General features: G+C 41.4%; 1 protein-coding gene across 2 annotated transcripts in view; it reads right to left on the minus strand.

Annotated features, from left to right (window-relative positions):
- The window catches only part of uggt1 (UDP-glucose glycoprotein glucosyltransferase 1), a 30,406-nt gene extending 10,972 nt beyond the window's left edge, over positions 1–19,434 (minus strand). Inside the window, exons 1-24 of one of the 2 annotated variants that reach the window (XM_083997802.1) lie at positions 19,386–19,434; positions 17,133–17,271; positions 16,654–16,733; positions 16,172–16,302; positions 15,965–16,077; positions 15,701–15,878; positions 14,253–14,349; positions 14,057–14,135; positions 12,635–12,735; positions 9,117–9,216; positions 8,942–9,002; positions 6,728–6,819; positions 6,305–6,455; positions 5,652–5,771; positions 5,462–5,547; positions 4,977–5,112; positions 4,737–4,868; positions 3,965–4,129; positions 2,802–2,922; positions 2,130–2,228; positions 1,922–1,945; positions 1,223–1,317; positions 454–660; positions 146–277 (exon numbers count right to left, since the gene is read on the minus strand). In XM_083997802.1, coding sequence (XP_083853928.1) covers positions 146–277; positions 454–660; positions 1,223–1,317; positions 1,922–1,945; positions 2,130–2,228; positions 2,802–2,922; positions 3,965–4,129; positions 4,737–4,868; positions 4,977–5,112; positions 5,462–5,547; positions 5,652–5,771; positions 6,305–6,455; positions 6,728–6,819; positions 8,942–9,002; positions 9,117–9,216; positions 12,635–12,735; positions 14,057–14,135; positions 14,253–14,349; positions 15,701–15,878; positions 15,965–16,077; positions 16,172–16,302; positions 16,654–16,733; positions 17,133–17,271; positions 19,386–19,416 — 2,670 coding nt within the window. In that variant the 5' untranslated portion in view covers positions 19,417–19,434. The remainder of the gene's footprint in view (positions 1–145; positions 278–453; positions 661–1,222; positions 1,318–1,921; positions 1,946–2,129; positions 2,229–2,801; positions 2,923–3,964; positions 4,130–4,736; positions 4,869–4,976; positions 5,113–5,461; positions 5,548–5,651; positions 5,772–6,304; positions 6,456–6,727; positions 6,820–8,941; positions 9,003–9,116; positions 9,217–12,634; positions 12,736–14,056; positions 14,136–14,252; positions 14,350–15,700; positions 15,879–15,964; positions 16,078–16,171; positions 16,303–16,653; positions 16,734–17,132; positions 17,272–19,385) is intronic. The other variant, XM_083997803.1, reaches the window with a different exon arrangement.
- Between the last annotated feature and the right edge of the window lie 2,835 nt (positions 19,435–22,269).

Below are 22,269 nucleotides of genomic sequence, written 5' to 3' on the forward strand. Positions count from 1 at the left end.
AGTATTGATTAAAAAGCGATAGTAATTGTAGGTACATATTCATCCATAAATATATACATAAATACATATTTGTTCATGATGTCCTTGTATATTGTGGTGCAGGTTTAAAGTTCTGTCAACAATAAGAAACAAGGATGTGACTCACTCTTCCGTTGCTGATAACTGCTCTCTGTCCTTTCTTCAGTTTGAGCACGTCTCGGCAGTAGGCAGCGTGGGAGAGCAGGAAATCAAATTTGGGACCATCATATGCTTCCTTGAACAATGACACATCCATACCCTGAAGGGAAAATAGATAACTTGTAGGCAGTCGATAAAAGGGAAGATTAAGAGTAAAAATAAAGAGTCACGAGGCTCAACATGGGCAGAGAGTTTGAACAATGAGAATATAAGGAAGCACGATCATTTTGAATCATGATGCTGTACAGAGAAGTGAAGTTGTCCATCTCCCCTCACCCCCACAGCGAACTCTGCGATGTCGACGCCCTTCTGCAGGGCCGTGGCCGTCTCTTCTTTAGCCATTTTAGTGATGAAGTTCTTGGCGTTGTTGGCAGATTGCGTCTGCATGGCGGCCCAGATCGCTCGGGCGACAGAGCTCGTCCCGGCAGACGGAGCAGCCGATGGGTTGTTGATCATCCCCAGTCGGACATTGTTGCTGGTTTTCTGTTGTGTAGCAGGTGAGAGGAAACACAGCACAACAGCTTTAGCAAAATAACATGTGCTTTTATCTGGAAAGCACCTGATGATGTGTTGCCTTTTACTTTTAGATGCAATATGGCCACGATGACTACTGTTCATCTAAGTCTTGAAGAGATGGTCGAGGATATATGGTTGTAATCAATAACACAATGTTAATGAGAATATTTCAATTCATTCAATATCAATTTACACCACATTAAGGCAATTACAAGGCAAAGTCATGTATCACATGTTTTCGTTGGCTAATCCAAATGAATAATAAATGAAGTGTAAAAACAACAAGTTGTAGGTTTTACAGTGGGTTATGGGACGGACCATTTATTTATTTGATAATAGTTGGTAAGAAGAATCTGTTGCCTTTTAAAAATATATATTTAAGCTAATCTAGCGGGCTGTAGGACAGACCAGGTTTGAGAGCACAAGAGATTGTCTCGTCTCTTGGCAAGACAAACATTTCACACAATGTCAAACTATTACTTTAAGTGATGTTTTAGTTTTGTAAAAAAGAAAAAAAAAAGGTTTGTACCATGTGTCTGATGGCATCATAAAGAAGGTTTCGTCCTGAGGGTTTGTCAAAGTCTCCGACCACCCAGAAGGTCACAGGTCGGATGTAGCCATCATCTGACAACCACAGAGGAAGAAAGGCAGGTGGTCATGACATGTTACTGAGGCGATGCCACACAGGTGAACTTATGAGGCAAAGGAGATGAGAGAGCCACATTTGAAAAAAGAGTTTGGTAAATCAGACACAAATCTCAACGGGAAGTGAACTGGGCTGTAAGATACAAAAATACTATTTAAAAAAAAGAGATGTGTATTCTTGTTCTTTTCGAATCCAACGTTTGCCTCATAATAAAAACTTCCGAACTTTTGTAATTTCCGAGCATCAAATCAAACTTTCAGCTTCTCATTCTCCATGCAGCTACAAGTGACGCATAATGACCCGTCATGCTCTCCTTCAGAAAGATGGAAAAAATGTTATGTCAGAACTTAACTTAGCAGTTATGAAAACACGTTTTTAGTACTTATACTCCAGACCCTAATACACAATTATCACATGCATAAATTAGTGATTTATGTCCTCTGAGAAATGCAACACAGATGGAGTGGTGGTGGTGGATTCGCAAACACATCTGAGCACTGCCAGCAATGTTGTTCACAGAAAACAGAAAAAAAAGAGCAAGTGCTGGGGAGAGGGAATAACGTGGAGGAAAAGGGTGATTACCATGCCTGTTGGTGGTGGTCATCCCTGATGCAGGGACATTTTTAACACACATAAATAAGAGGAGGAAGAGGAAGAGGAGGAGGAGAGGACAGAAGGATAAATGAAGAGAGTTTAGAAGAGCTTGAAGATTAAATCATCTTCACGGGAAATAACAAAATCCTCTTCCATTCAGCGTTCAGATTTCCTTGATGAGCTTCTTCTCTCTTACCTTTCTTAGTCATGTAGTTGATGCTGTTGGCCACAGCCGTGCTCTTCTCTTTGGTGTCCAGAGTTGAGAAGCGAGCATAATCATCCACAAAGTAGTTATCTGTACAGAGTGTAAACAGAGGAATGAAGTAGAAATCATGAATCAAGATAATACATTTTTATACTGCAGATGTTTACTAGGTTTAACAGGCAAAGTAAATCTATCATCTGTCTCGGTTTATGGCACAAAAATGCCTTTCAATTGGGATTGATAGGGTACATCAGGAAGGCTTACACACTGCAGAAGGAGGTTACGGTGAAAATAATGTTGGTCTGGAGAGTTTGTGAATAAAAACAGGAGTTAATAACAGAAATCTGAAATCTCTCTGGCCATTTTTCCCCCTCATTTCGGAGACAGTCCCTACGTTCATCTTGTCAGTTTCTAGTCTGCTGTCAAGTCTTCAAGGTGCCAGGCTTCAATCTCGGATCATTAGGTAAAAATAACTCTTGCACAACATCAGTCAGGTTTTATATTACACCCCATGAATAAATAAATAAATAAATACAATTTTTGAGCTCTTTTGCTCAGCACCAAAAAAACATAATACTGCAGCAAAATTTGGGATACCCATTTTAGAGATTATGGATTGTTAGTGTGCTTTCAGATTCCTCTAAATCCCCACTATGCACTCACTGGTATCAGACAGGTCCAGGTACGTCCTGCTGGTGGACAGAACTCTGGGGTTGATGCGGGGAACAACGTTGGCCTGGTTCATGATGAAGTCCACCACGTCGTGATCCGTGGCCAGTTCGCCCTGCGAGCAGCGTGGACACAGAGACTCAGGATGTTAAAGAACAAATAATGAACAGAGGACATTCTTCTTCACCGTTACTGCAGACCCGACAGTGATGCATCAGGTCCTTGTCTGCTTTCCTTTCATCCCCATAGTTAAAAAAAAAGAAAAAAAAAAGAAAAGCAAAGCCCTCTCCAGGTTTAATCGCTCTTCTGCTGCAGCTACTAATGCTTGTGTATCGATTGAAAAGTTTTCCTCCGACAAGTTTGGATTAAACATTAAAAAGGATAAAACAAGAGTGATGACTAACACCCTGTTCAGCACTAACACTCGTATAGCAACCAAATTAAATACTGCCCACTGCGCTTTAACGCTTTCAAAAACCTTTGAAAGAACCAATTCAAAGCGCTGGCTTGTCTGAGAGCTGGAACGACATTAAAACAGTGGAGAATGACAGATGGCACGCTCACAAAGATCCTGCCTAAAAGACAATTTATTTTATTTATCACAACAGTCCTTGACAACCCTAGAGCTCTTCTGCTCGTTTCCTTTCAAATTTTGAGTTTTCTTTAAATTGAACTTCATTTTGTTGTACACTGAGCAAATTACAAAACAAACCAGCACAAACGAATACCCCGACTGTTATCATCAGTATCTTCAAAGTCACAAATCAGAGAAAACATGACCTGTTGTACTCTTGATGAGATTAAACCGATTTCTATTGTTAAAATGGGCACAATCAGAATCTATGTACTTATAAGCACATCAAGACTAGCAAGGAAGAACTAAATCCATCGCAGCATTTATGCATAGTAAATTAAATTCTCTTCAAATGTGCATTTCTGTCTGCACAGTGATGTTTTTTTTCACTCATCTGCAGTGAAAATTGATTTTGCTTTGAGGATGAATGCAAAAAAAAAAAAAAAGCCAGAGCCATCAAATACAAGCCTCACTGAAAACAAAATCTCACTTAAGCTCACAGTGACTGCTTATCAAAGCGTGTCTGAGTGTGTGTGTGTGTGTGTGTGTGTGTGTGTGTGTGTGTGTGTGTGTGCCGACTGACCAGGTAGACAGCTCTCTGGTAGAAGGAGGTGGTCTCCAGGATCTTTTGCATGGTGACCGTCTCCATTTCATCCGGATCCAGCTGCTCCCTCTGGTAAGGTATGCCGTTGTACAGGACCACAGGCAACGGGCCAACCCCCGTCTGCTCGTAGTACGCTCGGCCGTCCTGGTAGATGAGACATAAAGAGGTATTATTTCACTTTGCATGAGTCTCAAATATAGAGCTGAGCACCTGTGTCTAAGCGGGACCTAGAGAAGCTAATCCAGGCTTATGGAGGTTAGACATTCCTAACAGTGTCAGGTAAACCCCCCAAAAGACTCAGACTGCATCTTGTCTAAAACACATCTGCCAAGAGTTCAAACAAAATCATAAAATGAGCACATAATACCTGCTCTCAGGTTTCTGCTTTGGCCCAAAGAATTGATTTTAAAATCCTATTTCGTGTCTACAAATCACTCACGTCTGATATATTTTCACAGTGTGAATCTTTAAACACACTGGGTTCAACTGAATTGTGTCTCCTGAGTTTATGGGATCGTATAAATAAAAAGAAACCTTTGTTTTTCTATTAAACTACATCTTGTTTCAATCCAAAACATACTTGCATACTTGGTCACCCGCCTTGCCTATAATTATATTTGTGTATTCCTTTTCTTGAGTAATCTGCATCTGTGTGACATTTCCTTTGTTTACCACAGCATAAAAATTGACAAATGTCCAAATAAGTAATGTCAGCATCCAGAACAGTGACACCACATTCAGCCCTGCTCACCTTCCTGTTGCTGTCGTAGCTGGAGTCGGCTCCCAGGATGCTGCTGATCTCCACGTTGTGGAATCTCTTCTCCAGCACCTTAACCACATTCCCAACACTGAGCTTTCCACCAGCGGGCACTAGGTTGAACATCTGAAAAGAGGTGTACAAAAATGTTTTAAAAGAAGCACGACCGGTCTTCACAGGTATTTCATTGGACGGCAATCAAAGGCAATCTGTGCTTGTCAAAGGTTAACTCACCGAGATGACAGCTTCAAAAGCGTTCTGACTGTTCACTTCATCACTGATGTAGTTGTAGGCACGGACTAGGGCCACACCTGCGTCCTGCATGCCATCTACGTCATCTTCCTCTGACACCACAAACACCAACCCGATCCTGAAACCCCAGCAGAAAGCAAATGCATTCCAATCCAACCTCTGATATGTATATTTGGGTGCTAAAATGCAGAGTGTGTGGTGTCTGCTTCATCGGTATTCTAACAAACTGACCATCCCAAGATACCACATGCAGAGAGGTATCAAAGGTCTACTAAAGCTGCCTGACAAAACTACTAAATCAAAATACATTTTAACTACACATCCCTACAGAGTACAACTCCAGATTTTCTCTTTTCGGTTTTGCTTTAACTGTGAAGCAATAAAAAGTGTTACGTTGCTTTTAATGGGATATAAGAATATAAAACAAGTTTACAGTTCACCACCTCCCTGATGACACAAACACCGACCTGAGTGGGATGTTGTTAGCATAAAACATCTCTGCAACGCTCAGCAGCTCAGCAGCGCTCTCCTGAGTTGGGTCCAGAATGATCACCTGCAATGCACACAAACACAAAAACACATCCGCTGGTATTTTCACACAAAAAATTAAGACCCATTTTGAATCAGCAGGTGTTGATTGCTCAGGCAAAGATGTACCAGATTGTGAAAGTTCTTGCGGATCTGTCTGATGACTCCGGGGAAGGTTGGTCTGAGCAGCTCCTGCACGTTGTAGGGCCATGAGCTGTACCTGTGGTCTGTCTCCAAGTTATTGATCCACTAAAAAAGAAACACACACACACAAAAGGGAGTTCAAATGAAATGGCATCCTCAGCCCAAGAACAGATTAGTGACAACAAGAAACTACATTTGACTGCCGCAGCTTGCAAACTAAGGCCGCAGCTTACAATTACTTTCAGTTATGTTTCCATTGTTGTGCTTCTTTTCGTATCGTTTCAAGGCCTCAAATTCACATCTTCAAAAAATGTTGGCTTTGTCCAGCTGACAGTCAATTACCGTCCAGGGAGTTATTGTCATATTTCTTTCATGAAAATAGTTAAGTCTCGTTTTTTTGTTGACTGACAAATCAATAAATCACACATAACAGAAAAACACTACAAAATATGTTTTTCAAGTTTGCAAACACAGTCTCCTACGACCTCATCCCTGATCAAATTTGTTCACTTAACAACCTCACTGTTTTTAAAACAACTTGTCAGCTAAAGTTTTAAAATACAAATTGAAAAATTTCTCATTTCCTATCAAAGTGTCTTATCTCTTGGGAGAAGATTTAGCTGTGGGCAATTTCTTACACTGATGGCAGGATTGCGGATGTCGACGGCGTAGTCAGAGTCGGACGGCTGGACGTTGAGCTTCAGGATGTCATGGATGTAGGGCGTCTCGATGTGGAGGGAGCGCAGCCCCTCCATCACCCTGGCCTCGCTGCGCAGCACCTCAAAAACACTGCAAGTACGAAGTAACAGAGGTTAGGTTTAGTGAGAAACAGATATAACATTTAATCAATTATCAAAATAGTTGCTGATAGATTTCATGTCAATTAACTTATCATGACAGCTACAGGCTGATTATAAAAGTTTAATTACATAGGTTGACACTGACTGATGCAATGGAAATGCATTATTTCTGTACTGGAAAGTGGAAATAGAAGAAAAATCTCTGCTCCGCTTTGGACCAGAATGATATAATAATGTAGGACTGTGACTGCATGTGTGTACCTGAAGATGTCTTGTGTGTCCAGATCTATGTGAAGCCCATTAAGGAACAGGGCCGAGTCCCCAGGCTGCAGGCCCAGAGTCCCTTTGAAAAACTACAGAGAGAGAGAGAGAGAAAGAGAAACATCGACATGACTAACTGTCCTGTTCAAATCAAACCCTGTAACTCCTTGTTTCAAGCAGATCACCGCACTGTGCTGCATGAAACGTCAAAGGCGGCCATTGCATAGTCAATTAAATTGTAAAACTAGAGGCAACAGTCAGCAAAAAGCCATAACGAGGCACGTCGACAGCTCCAAACAAGCACTGACAGCTCTGTTTAAAGTCAGTCTGTTTAGAGCAATCAAACCCCACACTAAACAAATCTAATTATTAGAGAAAGGGTGTGTGAATGTGTGTCTGTGTGTCTGTGTGTGTATGGCTGTGAGAAGCTGTGCGTGTTTGTGTGTCTACACAGGCAAAAGGAAAGCTCAAAGTCGTTCTGGCGCAGTCAAATCTCATTACAGAAAGACAAAGACATCAGATTAATCATACTCCAGACACTGCAATTACAACGAGACATGATTAACACAAATATTGTTCATCCCACTTAAACTGTGTCTGTGTGTGTGTGAGAGAAAGAGAGAAACAGAGAGAGAGAGGGAGAGAGAGAGAGAGAGAGAGAGAGAGAGAGAGAGAGAGAGAGAGAGAGAGAGAGAGCAAGTGCATGTGTCCAAACTACTTCAATCAATAATCCTTTCTCGCTGCAGGATTCAGTGCGCCTGCCGAATGAATCACCGATTCAGTAATTAGGACGTTTGCTGCTCACCCCCACCACCCACCAAAAACTCCTGTCTGCACACCAAGATAATGTGAGCACAGCTTGAGGAGGAAGGGAGAGGGAGAGCGACAGGAGGGAGGCAGGGAGGGAGGGGGAGTGAAAAACATTTGACAAGAAAAAGGGGTGATTACCTATTCCATTAGCGGGGCAAAGCCAAACACATTGTCAGGAACTGAATGCTTTTCAAGTCAGATGTTGTTTACAATTTATCACATAATAAAAGGTGAGAGGAAACGAAATAAAAACAGGAAGGGCAGTCCTCATTTTGAGATATTTCCCAAAAGACAAAGGCTAACAGGCTGAGGGGCTGTGGCTGTGGCTGTATGCAATAATGCTATCTGTTTTTCTTTATTTTCTCGCCCTTATTGGATTAGATTGGTAAACAGCTAAACTAAATTACCCCGCACCACTCAACAACACAGTCAGCAGGAAGGCAAAACGGGGGAATTACACAGGATGAGGAGGTCAAGCAGCTGTGATGAGGGGGAGATTTGTGCTATTTTGAGACCAAATTATGGATATTTAGTTTACTCATAGCAGTGTGTAAGTTTCTTAAACATAAGGTTAAAAAAAAGCTTCCTTGTACACACAAAACTGAATGATCCCTAACATTTGCATTGACCAACTCAAAAACAAGAACAAAAACAAAAGACAGAAACAGAGGGTACTGGTAATTTTAGGTATTTAGGATGCCAACACCCCCCGCCTGAGTCCAGCTGGCGACCTTTACTGCATCTCATCCCTTCTCTTTCTCTCTCCTCTTTTTCACTCAGCTCTCCAATATCATTATCTAATAAGAGCATAAAAACAATTGTGCATTGATCGTTAATCACAGACAAATAGAGTACTCCAATTTCCTACCTTCCATCATGTCATACAACAACATGGTGATCACTGATTAGATCTTACAGGATAAGCCTGGCAAATCCCATTAAAAAGGATAAAACCAATCACGTATTGATCCTGCTAATAAGTATTGTCCGTGTAGCCACAGTCAAACGTAGCTCACAGAATTTTCACTGTGCCACATAAATAATAAATACTTATGTTTAATAAAACAAAGACAAATAAGCCACACCGTTGTACTGGTGACATATCATTTCATCATGAACATGAGCACTGTTGTGTATTTGGAATCACATTTACAATGTCACTGTGCTGCAAATGCTTACGAGAACATCTAATGTCTATTAATTCCCCTACAAATACACTCTTTTCCCAGTATAAGCAATGCTTTCTAAGAACAAAGTCCAATTACTTCACAAAATAATTTTCATTATCTTTTCATTGACAAGAAAACCACAGCATAAGGTCTTGTGTTAGGGAAAGAAGAGTGAAAGAAGATAAAGGGGATAGATAAATAGGACGACTAAAATGATGAATGAACAAACATGTACCTTCTGATTCTCTCCGATCTCTCTACGGATCTCAGAGTTGACCACAGTTTTAGTGATGGACCTGTGAGGGGAGAAAGGCAGACTCAACTGTAAAACTGCACACTCGTCAATATCTGTGTAAACCCCAAACTTGTTACAGTAGCTACTTTTTTTTGCTTGTGTGTTTATTCTTTACCTGGCTTTGGTAGGGAAGTTCTGACTGAGGTCTTTCATAACATTGAGGGCATCAACAGCGGGAGCGGCAAGAATGCGAGCTGCTGTCTGGAAACTCAGATCTATAAAAGAAATCGTGGGAAGACGGGGAGGTAGGTAAAGAGGGCAAAAAAGGGAAAGAGATGAGTGCAGTGCACAAAAGCAAGGAGGAGGAGAGGAAACACACAAGAGGGTACAGAGACAGAGAGCATGAAGAGAGAAAGTTTCAACAAAACAAGAAGCAGTGTGAGCATTTCTCAGCCTGTACTGTGAATAAACTCAGTGAATACATGTTGAGAGGCTCATGTTTCTGAAGCATGAAGTTTACAAGGAATAAGGAACATCAGGTTCTTAAACAGCCAAATGTTACTGTAAATCATTACCGTGAACTCAACAACTTTCATTCAGCAGAACCGAGTCCACAGCTACCAGCTCTATGAGGCTGTAGGTTGGTGCTAAACGCATCAGCATTTTTACACAGGGACCATTATTAACATCTTGCTGTTATGCACATATGTCTGACACCTTCACCATCTTAGTTTAATGTGTCGACATGCTAACATTTTCTAAAATATTTTCCAAAGTACATTCATTTTTGGCTATGAACTTAAAGGGGCTATAAATGCGTCTCTTCAGAGGTAATAGGTAGTTTTCTTGACACGACTGGATGGTGATGATGACAACGAATGCTCAAACAATGAATGTGTTAACAAGACATGATAGAATATATGTCATCCAATGAGCAGTACTTCTTCATGCTTTCACGCTAAACTGAACAGTGACTTTCTATAATCACATAGTGGTATTACTACACAAGCTAGCACACTAACTTGAGAAGAAGAACAGGGGTGATGGGAATGGAAATTGCTTTCCACCATTGTAGCCAGCTCTTGGTGAGTAAAGGAAGGATGTTTGATGCCAAACTCTACATGTTTCTTTTCAACTTTTAGAAACAGCTTTTAGCATCAGCGGATATTACCAAAGTGATTATACGTAATTCATCTTGTGGGAGATATGAATGTCTGTATCAAAAAATTATTTAAAACCATCCAAACGTTGTTGAGAAAAACCACAAAATGTGAACCTGCTGGCAGCAATAGAGGAAAGGTCTGAAGATCACTAAAGTCATTAGGATTTGGCCTCGGGGCACAGTGGATATCTGAACAGAATTTCATGGCAATCCATGTGACTGTCCATGGCGCTGCATCTACAGATCAACAGATAGACGGTGCCATCCCTCGAGCCGTGTTGCTAGCATGGCTGAAAAACGGTCATCTGTAAAGCTAATTAACGAATTAATTAGAAAGTAATTTCATGTTAACATGCTTGTCTTCACATCTGAGGCATTAATTAAAACTATCTTAAAGCATTCAAGGCAGGATTAAGAATATAGTCAAGAAAAGCTTTACATACAAGAGTGTATAACAACACTGTATAAGAGCACACAGGGCTTTTTTGTGCGAAGACGGGAAAAGTATTCTGAGGATTATTTCAATGCAGTGAGCATCTCTGTAATGGTGTTGTAGCCTGTGTGATTATTAGCCCCTGGAGGTCCCCCTCTCTTTATAAACAGGCTGAGCTAATGAGCCCCGGTGGGGCAGAAGATAAAGACAGACGCCCACATGACAGTCTGACAGTCGAGCTCAGCCGAATCTCTCATCCCCTCACATCCTTTATTCAGCACAATCAAAGCAGCCTCACGCTTGCATCCTGACCGCATCCAGTGACAGAAATGAGGCTCTTTATGAATATCTGACAAAACACATATACATCAGGAATGGAAACAACCAGCTTGAGATATGTGTGTGTGAGGTAAGAAAAATGAATTAAATCACATACAATTAAGTCTGTGACTCATCAAATGATGTAACCCTAATCAATAATTCTTTATGTTACAGGAGAGAGTGCTCTCATATCTTGAAGATATTATTACTCAGATGGATCAAGAGGACACTGATCGATCACAGCCATTGATTACAGAACCAGACATATACATTTTCCATGGCAAGTTTGATTAACCGATGGAATGATCTCGCTGTTAACGGAATAAGAAGCCAATATTAATTTCTTCTTATTTATTCATGATCAATGAAAGGTAAAAATAAATCAAGCAAAGAATGCAAAGTCTCTCACTGGAATTAGTTAATTTTGAAAGTATTCAGTGCATCAAGCCTTGACTCGGAGGGTCATTAAAAGAAAATGTTTTAATCCCAGTTCACAAACAATACTCTCATTCACAAAGTTTGGTTTATTTGGTCGGGATCAAGGAGAAAATTATTCTAATAAACAAACCAATAACTGTAAATATGACATTATATATTGATTGAGAATCACTAATTTCACAGTTTGGATGACGTCACCATCAGTCATCGTAAGTGGACAGTAATGGACCCATGAGGTAAAAAGGAAGTGCTGACTGGCAGAATATCTGCAGCATTTTACTGCAGTTTGTTTATTTCCGGCGATGGTTACAAAGTTCTCAAAGAGAAATAAATCATTAAGGAAATTAATACTTGAAACTGCATCTGGAACAAAAACAGTCACTGTGTACTGTAAAATATTACCACAGGGATAGTTAATGTGCGGTCATGTTTCACTCCTTCTAACAGTGGGACTGCATAAATAAACAAAGTAGGACAGAATCTCCATACACTTCTGTTTTTCGCTCTTAAATAAATGTGAATTATGTTCATAGAGATTGCTTTTGAAACTGTTAATCACCAGATGGATTAAAAGTAACGCGAAGACCCACATTGCATACTGATTATCTGGACCACGACGTGTCTTTTCAAATGGTTTTTGGTTTGATTGACACCTTCATAAAGGATCTCAGTGGACTAACCATCATTTGAACAGAATCAAACCGGTAAGCAGTGAAAGCATGTGGTTACATTTAAAGTATTTAAAGCAGATTTTGCCTGACGAGATAATGTATTTGCTCTAAATCATTACTTATTATCTTTAGGTCATGCTGCTTGTGAAACCACATGTCTATGAAATTGTAAGGACAGAAAGGTCTTAGGGTCAAGAGACAATTGATTACATTTTGATGAGGATGAGAAACTGGGAATTTTGCCACTGGATAATTATCTTTTGCTAGCTGTTGCTACGAAACGAACGGGCAGAGAGCTCAGTCTGAGTCCCGAGGGAATATTTACAGGATCATAAAATCGATCCCCTTAAAATTTAAGTGATGGAAAAAATGCCTGCAGGTGTTAACTGTAAGCAGAGCGAGTGTTTAGCTTTGGCGCATGCTCTGAGGGCCTCACAGTTTATTTTTGTTAGCTTGCCATTACCTTGGCTGCATAAGTTTAACATATTTGCTTTACTATGCTGTCAACAGTCTGTAGTAACTTCTAATTGATATAATAGGAGCATGCATAAACAGATACTTCCTGTATGGAGCGTTTTTATCAACAGTTCCAACCATGTTACGGTAGGAAACAGGAGATCAGAAACAAATGGTGGAAAGACGAGAATGAAATCTGGAAGGAGACCCACCTTGCATTTGCCAGACTTTCAGCGGAGCCATTTCATTGGTGCTTTCAACTAAATGTTTCCTCAACTCTTTGAGCTGTTCCTTTAACTCCGGGTAGAGCGTCCTGTCAAGAAAAGGACAGAAAGAGTGAGTTTTTGTGCTTCTACTAAACACGTAAATGGCAAATCGCTCATTAAGAGAGAGAAGATAGATTCAAAGACAGATTTGTTTATTTTCAGGTTAGGTTTTATCAGCGATAAAAGTGATATAGTCTGGGCTTTGAGAAGAAACTGGAGAGGAGAAAAAACTAGGGCCCGACCGATTTATCGGCGAGCCGATTAAATTGGCCGATTATAGCCCGTTTGAAACTAATCGGTAATCGGCCAAAACTCGCCGATTGTCGCCGATATTTTCAGGAATAAAATGCAGGGAATAAAACTTGGTTTTACTTTGAAAAGATTCCCCCGCACCGGCGCCGACCTCATGACAAACTCCATCCACTACCACCTCAGTCACAGCACACAGCAGAGTGACTGATCTGTCTCAAAACCAGTGTTGCCACTGGCTTTCTGTTTCCCTTTTTTTTTTTTTTTTTTTTACCGCGGTCGGGTTGTGAATTAATTAATTAATGCTCGTCTCCGGCCGCGTTGGGTCCGAGATTCAACAAGCCGGTCGGGGTCGGGTTTTACCGTTATATACCGGCACGGCAGTATGCGCATTTATCACCAATAAACACATTAGATGAGGGAGGGAGTGACTGAGCTGAGGCTGTGTGACGGGTGGGGCGGGGGTCCGCGGCGTGGAGCGGTGTGGGACTCTGACTGCAGCGGGGACTATCATGTTTCTGCTCCGTGACACTGCTGTGACTGACCGCCGGTGAGCGCTTTGACACGGTGCCGGGCACGGCAGCAACCGCTGATCGCTTTTAATTGAAAAGAGAGAGAGAGAGGGAGAGAGAGAGAGAGAGAGAGAGAGAGAGACGCCGTGCCGTGTAAAAAAAACAACAACAAAAAAGTATCACGTGTCATGACTTCCTGTATTTGGCCCTTCAAAATAAAAGCCCATATTGATTTTGACTTGACAAGACATGGCTTCAAATGTTTTTTTTTTTTCATGCAACCAATCGACCAATGAAATTTTAGTCGGCTAATGATTTTTTGGTCGACCAGGCAGCCCTAATTTATATATTATATAATATATATAGATATATTATTATAGTAATACAATTTTAAAACTTAATAAAAAAAATAATAATCGGCCGATTGATCGGTTATCGGGTTTTTTCCCCCCTAATAATCGTAATCGGCATCGGCCCCAAAAAATCCATATCGGTCGGGCCCTAGAAAAAACAGAAACAAAAATCCTGGCTAGTGTGAGCATGGCGCAGTTCCTGGAGCTGATCCAAGCTTTGAATTTTTATCATGGCCTGACACGGAGCCACTCACTTGAGTTTGCCAAAAAGGAATCCCTGGACCTCGTCCATGGGATCATTCTCTCCGATCACTGTAGCGTTCACCTCCGCCCCTGAAACCACAATCAATTAACTCGTTATTCACATCAGGACTCCTCTGGGGTTACACAAACGTGGGCTTGTGTGTATCGACAGTGTGTGCTCTCGTGTGTGTGTGTGTGTGTGCATACCTTGGACTTGTGTGTCGTCCTTTGCCTTGTACTCCTGGCTTTTGATGGCCAGCTCCACTCCGTACCCAGACAGATAGACTTTCTTCCCACTTGGTTTCTGGAGGCAAAGCAAACATAAAAAGATTGAAGGAAGTCACCCTCATCCCTGTTATGATGGTGCTGTATCCTTGGATGTGCCTTGACACAGCACTTGAGGAAAGAGACTAAGTAAGCAGCAGAAATGATTGTCCGAGTAGCTTTAATTGTTGTTAGCTTTTTTTGTATTCATATTCGTCTCTGTTAAAATAAAACAAATCTACAAACATGAGTACATGCCGACTACACCGACAGCTTTAAAGTGCAGACAACCAGCTGCTGCTAGCTGCGTGCTGAAGACACTAACTGTCCCCTGATTGGCCCCTGAGCTTTGAAGTAAAACAAAAAATCGTTAAATGTTACAGCCACTTCAGTGCCCAGGATTTCATGCTTAACGGACAGATGGTGGGAATAATTTAGCATAATTGCAGGGAAAAAATGATAAATTGGAGAAGCACTTTTCATCCCAGGTGTAAACGGGGAGCCCAATTAAACTGTAGAGTTTTTAAGATAAGGATAAGTGAAAACACAAGTGCTTTTAAATCATCATCTCGCCTCATGTTCACACAGAGGTAAATACAGTATACTCACATCTGGGGGCTACTCAGTATAACTACATCCATCTATTGAGGACAACACCGTATCTCTAATAGAGATGAAGAGTTAAGTGCTTTACTCAGGGCTATTAAGAAAACAGTTTAAGAGGGAGAATGGTATCCATTAATTTTTCATGAGTGTCCGTTAAAAAAAAGAAAACAACTATGGGAAACCAAATAACAACCCGCTACATTTGATTTATTGAACCTAAAGATGATAATCCACAAAAATTGGAATGCATTTCTTACAGCCACCTTTATACTGTATGTGATTTACAGCCCTTATTAAGAGTACCAGTACCTGTCATGTATATTTTACTTGCTTTAGCAATTTAAATGCAACATTCAGTTGAAATAATAAATAAGCAAATAAATCATATGCACATAAAATGTGCAATATTATGCTAATGTAATGCATTTATGTATATGTGGTTAAATGGCAACATATGGTATTTTCACTGGCTTATTATACTCCATTAGGACTGAAACAAAAGATTCTCACTATTGATTTAAGTGTTGATTTCTTTGTTGATTGAGCATTTATATGAGTGGGCTGTGAAATGTCAGACAATAATGAATAATGTCTGTCACAACTTGACTCCCTGATTTATGTAAATTACTTTTGTTTATTCGACCAGATGTCCAAAACGTCCAAATATTGAGTTTGCTGTCGTGAAGTTTTTTTTAAAATTAATAATTAATCATCAATGCTGTTGTCTATTATAAATTTTCAATTATCAAGTTCATCTTGTTCTTCAGAGAGTGTGTAACACCTACTGCAACGTAATGGCGGAGGACGTAGGTCACCAGCCCTTCTCTGACTTTGTTTGACAAGATTTGGTGAAGCGTCTGGAACTCTGGTTTTCCAATCTGCGCATAGAGGATGACAACCGGAGCATCTGGGTTTGGTCCTCCTGGGTATTTGTGATCTCCTTTAAACAGGTATGGCTTTGGTCTGAATGAGAGAGAGATAGGTCAATCATCAGATCAGGTATTATTTTACTGATTTACAGTATGACACTTGGGTTTGACTTTATTTACCTCTCAACTGCAGTTTCGAGCATTGCGTCCAGGCTTTCAGCATCACAAGACTTCTGTCCTTGGACGCTGATAAAGGCTGAGCAGCCAGACGGAGGAGGCTCATTGGACGCTATCTAAAAGTATGAATAACAGTGGGATCACTCAGAGATACATGCAGGAATACGTTTCTCTTTCTTACAAAACAAATTGAAGTCATCGTGCTGGTACCTGTTGGAAGGAGTGTACTGTTGCAGAGTAGGCTCTCAGGGAGAGGGCGAACTTCAGCATGTTCACCTGGACGGAGCTAAGCACAGCACTGGCTTTCTTCACTATCAGGTCATAGTAGGCCTGATCTGTATCTGCATGAGGACAACAGGCACACGGAGAAGTCACGTGTCGACTCGATACTATGTTATTTCACAAGATTTCCCTAGTTCTGTTTTGATTGTATCAACACTATGTCTGCAAATCTGTCAGAGCTTTTATGGTTCATCCCTTTTTAACACAGGCAGAGACACAAATGAAAAGAACAAAAAATATAGTTTGCAGCTCTGTTCTATCGTGCTACTGCTTGCCTAAGTGTTTGGCCAAAACACTGACACTGCAACTGCTGCCAAGAAGCTTGCATACACATCATAAATTCAGCTGCTCACAGCACAGAGGCTAGAAGTGAAAACTGGTCTAGAGAGGCTAAAGCGGATTTACTTTACCATCATGCTCTCCTTCTATGTTTTGATTGCCCTCAACAAAGTCCCAGAATTTCTCCTGGCTTTCCTCTGCCAGGAACTCACTGAGGAAGAAGAAGATTAAGAAGATGAGGTGGCAGTTTGGTAAGACGTGCATGTAAACAGAACACATAGTGTTAAAAGCTTCATTTCAGTTAATAATAATACGATATAAGAGTATCTGCTGCAGATAATTTTTCATTAGCTCGCCAAGTGGGAACACAGGGTCAGTTACAGTCAACAGGATGGCCTCTGTAGCCTGTAAATATTCAGCATCTTCCTCAAGGACACATCAGTAAGACAGAAGCTTAAACTCATTAAGAAGATTTAGAAGACAGTCCCAGTAATGACCCTTCCTGCCTTCGGGACACTGATTTATCTATTTTCTGCTTTCCGAAATTTAATGTCAGCCGTAATACTGCTAAACGACTGCTACTGTTCTGTTGTGCAGTGCAATGTTGTACCTGGCCTCCAGCAGCAGAGGAGTATCAGCCCATTTGGTTGTGAGGGTGGTGGTGACAGCTTTCGAGTCTGCAGCCCCTGACACTGCAGAGAGCAGCGACAGCAGCAGAGCTGACAGAAGCCATGTCCTCAAGCCCAGGCCTGGGGACACAGTGTTGAGAGACATTAGGTGGCAGAAGGAGGCAAAGGAGGTGATGAATCTGCTCAGCGTCTGGTTATAAATGGCATGAAAAGTCTCTTGGCCGACACATAGATATCAAAAATACAGGTGTGATTCTAACCAAAGCACATTGCAGGAACTAAATCAGGTCACATCTGACAGTTATCACACAGTGTTATATGAGCTAAGATCCCAGACTACAGAAGGACAGAAGGATCAACTATGTAATCATTCTACACATCTCTACTGTGAAAATAAATGATTTTAGACAAGCTGATAAAAAATGAATTGATTATGACTCCAAAAAGTGTAAGTCATATAAAAACACCATAGACAAATTTAATAGCTACGATTATTTTCTGCATAATCTTGCTTACATCCAATCAGACACTTCCTTGATGGCATCGTATAAGTAGTTAAATATTCAAAGGGCCCAAAACTTTGCACAGTGCATTATGCTGATGTGAGACACTGAAGACACTTTTTTTTTTTTACATTTCTGCACCTGTCCTGTTGTGCAGTGCCTAATTAATCAAAATTTGTCAAATTAATCAAAATTCCCCAACAGTTGGTACAAAATTATGCAGTGCTCTCCAGGAACATGTCTGTAAAAGTGACAGGCGTATAAGTGTATTTATATTTGCCAAATTGAAGAAAGTATGGGACGACTGAAACAAACTGCAAATTTACAACATTTAAGTGAAAGTGAAAGTGGGTCCTTTTTAATTCTATGTTGAGTCTCTGCTGCTTTGTGCTTTGTGTAAAATCCAATTTCCTGTAGGTAAAAGTATTAGGCCTATCCTCCATTGAACCTACATTTCAACCAACAGCACTCCAAAACCGAACAAGTTACTGATTTTACAATAACATAAACACACAGAGAAGATGGAACCCATGATTTCGACAAACTGATCAAAAAGACTAATCAGTTGTTTTTGTTCAGACAATCATTTCTAAGTTTATACTACAATCATATGGTGTGCATATCTATTTGAAGTTATGCCTGGAGCGAATGAGTGGGCAAAAGAATAAGACACAATGCAGTTCAACAGCAACACACAGACTGCATCCTCCAAAATAAACTGTAAACAAGAGGAAACACACAAACAAACTGTGCATTACAACTTCAATGACAGAATGATTTATTGTAGGACTGTAGAAGGGATAGTTCAAGATTTTGGCAAATTCCCCTATTGCCATAATCCCTATGGGAATGTGCAGGTCACAACTTGTCCACAAGAGTGTTTTGGAGTTGTTGGATTGTGTATTTGATGAGTTTGATGAGGGACAGGGGATTGTGTTACAGTAGCTGAGCAGCTGGCATCTCTGACCCACCGATCTCAAAACAACATGCACCGATAATTAAAGGAAATGAACCTACTCCTATGACAATAGGGATTATGGCAAGAGGCCATAATCCCTAAATGTTGAACCATCCCTTTTTTTAATGAGTGAAGGATTTATTGTAGGACTGTGTGAATGATTTAAACAGTGTGTGGAGATACTCAAAGAGTCATTTAGGACAAGCCCATACGTCTATATCGTGTTATAGCAGTAAAGCACCAGACAATGCAGAGAGGTTGATGAAGAGGATGAAGAGGATGCAGTCCCAATCACGACATCAAGGACTTGGTAACAGCTACGTGTATTTTATGACAGAATAACATAAACAAACAGGCCGGACAGTGTTTGGCCAATAGGAAGCCTCAGCGTGTCTCCTCAGTGTGGACATCCGGATTTATCTGACTGACTGACAGCAGCGCTACAACCATGAGCTAACAGCCGACTTTATCACGCACCACGGTTTTTAATGTCCATCACATTCGCACAAAGAGCTCGTGAACAGTTTGCGAACTCACGGCCGTTCACATTTAAAAAACAGACGTTAGTTTAAAAAAAACAGAATGTAAAAAAGCCGCAGCTAACTAACGAGCTAGCTAACTCACAGTGAACAGTGAAGCTACCTGGCGTCATTAGCTTCGCTTTAATCACAGCGATACAACGTAGAAACCTCTGAAAGAAAATGCTCCATAACGTATACTAAATACAGTTGTTCGTAGCTTTATATCAGAGAATATAAATGATTTATTCTTACCGGAGCCGGCTCCGTTGCTTCCTGCATCCATGTTCCGCTGGGAGTGGGTGGGGCCTGACAGCAGCAGCCGGCTGAGGGGACCAAGGATGCCGCCTGTTCAAATATCGAAACGTCTCAGACAGACAGACTCCCAGAGCAACACAGTCTCACCCCTTTGCGTCAAACGGTTGACGCTTGGTCAAGGCCCCTTACGTCAATATACTGACGTGGAGGGGGTACCCTCGAGGTCGTTTCTCGACGAATAGGGCCACTCATAGACTTGAATGCAAATCCCTCATCCTCGGATTTTGACGCAGGGGGGCGGGACCGTTTCTCCCTCGACGTTGCTCCAGAACGCAAAGGGCCACTCATAGACTTGAATGCGAATCCCTCATCCTCGGATTTTGACGAAGGGGGGCGGGACCGTTCGCGTTGTTTCCAGACACTCAAGGTACCCCTCAGCGTGGGACCTGAACGCACAGGGATTTCAATTGATTTTAATTCAATCCCCTCCGCGGCGATATGTGACGCTCAGAGCAAGTGCTCCAGCCATCCATTCACTCCTATTCCGATCCGGCCGCGGTGCTGAAAGACGCCGTGAGCTCCCCTCCCATTGGATAACTGATCCTCGTACCATTTGCAGCTGAATTCGTATATTTATACAGCAATTTGGCCGCAAAAATAACATTTCAACATATTTTTATGACATTTCTAACGAGAAATGTGTGTTTTACTTTCAAAATCTATGTTGAACGAATTCAAATTATATTTTGTTTGGCAAATTGAATCTGTTAAAATGTGTACAATATGTTCATTCAGCTTTCTGGCCATAAAAACAACATTTCGGGATATATCTGGCATTGTTTGAGGACATTTCTAGCGAGAAATGTATGTTTTACTCTCTAAATATATGTTGAATGAAAGCAGATTGTGTTTTATTTGTCCTGTAACGATATCACAGCTTGTGCTTGTGACTGTCGAGCCGCTTTGGGCGTCATGTTGCCATAACAACGGCCCGCAGACCTATTTCTCCAGCCGACAGGCGGACATGCAGCTTCCGCGTTGTTGCCGAGGATGTGACGTCATTGCAACGGCGCCACCGGTCGCGACCATAGCCTGCGACACTGCCATCTACGGCGTCTGGACGGAACTACAACACCTTAACAGTGTGGAAATTAAGCCATGTTGATTTAATTCAACAACATGTGAATAAACAGTGAGGAATCAGAACAGTTAGACAGCTCTTTTTCAACAAAGTCCAAATAATTCAAGTAACTCAAGTCATATAGGCCTTTTTTTTTTTTAATTCCAGAAAACAACATTTCTCCCCCCTTCTCCCTCCTCCCGCCCAGGAACCTTAGTTTATAATATAGTGTAGAATGAACCCGTCCACTGTAGTAATGTTTATGCACAACTGCACCACTTTAGCCAGCTCCTTTATTTCTGGTTTTACATTGGACAAACTGATTAAGGCTCCATTTTCAGGAGACACAGCTATTCTTTAATAACTTCCACATTCGTTGGGTTACGTTCAGAGGTTTATCAGGGCAGGGCCTAGGGTCATCCAGTGTTAGCAATTACAGACCCATCTGACCTTCACAGGGGTCACAGGTCAACTTTTCATGTGAAATTTGACGATTTTTGCTATCAATTCAGGCATAAAACACCAATCCTTTGAGCCGAGAAGCTGAAATGTTAGCTTCTAGTCCAGACCTTTGAGCAGATTGAGCGTGCCAAATATCAGGGCTGTGTTCCACTCAGAAGTGTCCAAAATGGCCAAAAAGCAGTGTTCATTTCTAATCCTTCATTGTGTACAAGACTAAATTCAACAGATATTCTTTAATAACTTCCACATGCTTTGAGCTGGAAGCCTGAAAGTTTCGGGGTTTTATCAGGGGCCTAGGGCCATTCATCATCTGCAATTTCAGACCAATCCCACATTCAGAAGGGGTCAAAGGTCAAGGTTTAATGTGAAATTTGACGATTTTTGCTATTATTTCAGGCATTACTTTGAGCTGGGAAGCTGAAATCTTTAGATTCTAGTCCAGACCTTGGAGCAGATTGATGGTGCCAAATATCAGAGCTGTGCTCCACTCAGAAGTGTCCAAAATGGCCATGGTAAGTGTCAAAGGTCGCAGGGGTCAAACATCAAAGTGAGTCCTAACAAAACACACACACTTTAAGTAATCATCATGAAATTTAGATGAGTTGTATATCAGAGAGTCCTCTATCAAAATATTGCGTTCCCGCTGCGCTGGGGGCCCCTGGAGGCCCCTGGGGGCCACTTGGCTTTCCCATGCTCCCATAGAGTTGGGTGTCGGGGTGATGAATAAAGGGCCTCACAATGAGTCCACAAGCCAAGTTTCAAGTGATTCGGTTGGTTTCTATGGAAACAGCGGCCTCCTGGAGACAGAGGAATGCGGCTGTTTGAAGCCCCGCCTCTCGAAAAGTAATGGCTCAATCAGGACCGAACGCACATCAACGCGTTCGTCTTGGGCCCCCGGAACCACTGATATCAAATTCAGAACTGTACGACTTTTAGAAATATATTTCATCCATTTCAGCTTTTCAGATTCAGAAGGTCTCTCAGGCATTAAGTCTGAGAGGCTCTGAATCTGAAAAGCTGAAATGGATGAAATATATTTCTAAAAGTCGTACAGTTCTGAATTTGATATCAGTGGTTCCGGGGGCCCAAGACGAACGCGTTGATGTGCGTTCGGTCCTGATTGAGCCATTACTTTTCGAGAGGCGGGGCTTCAAACAGCCGCATTCCTCTGTCTCCAGGAGGCCGCTGTTTCCATAGAAACCAACCGAATCACTTGAAACTTGGCTTGTGGACTCATTGTGAGGCCCTTTATTCATCACCCCGACACCCAACTCTATGGGAGCATGGGAAAGCCAAGTG

This window comes from Trachurus trachurus, assembly GCF_905171665.1.
Source record: "Trachurus trachurus genome assembly, chromosome: 22".
In the NCBI taxonomy this organism is placed as follows: domain Eukaryota; kingdom Metazoa; phylum Chordata; class Actinopteri; order Carangiformes; family Carangidae; genus Trachurus; species Trachurus trachurus.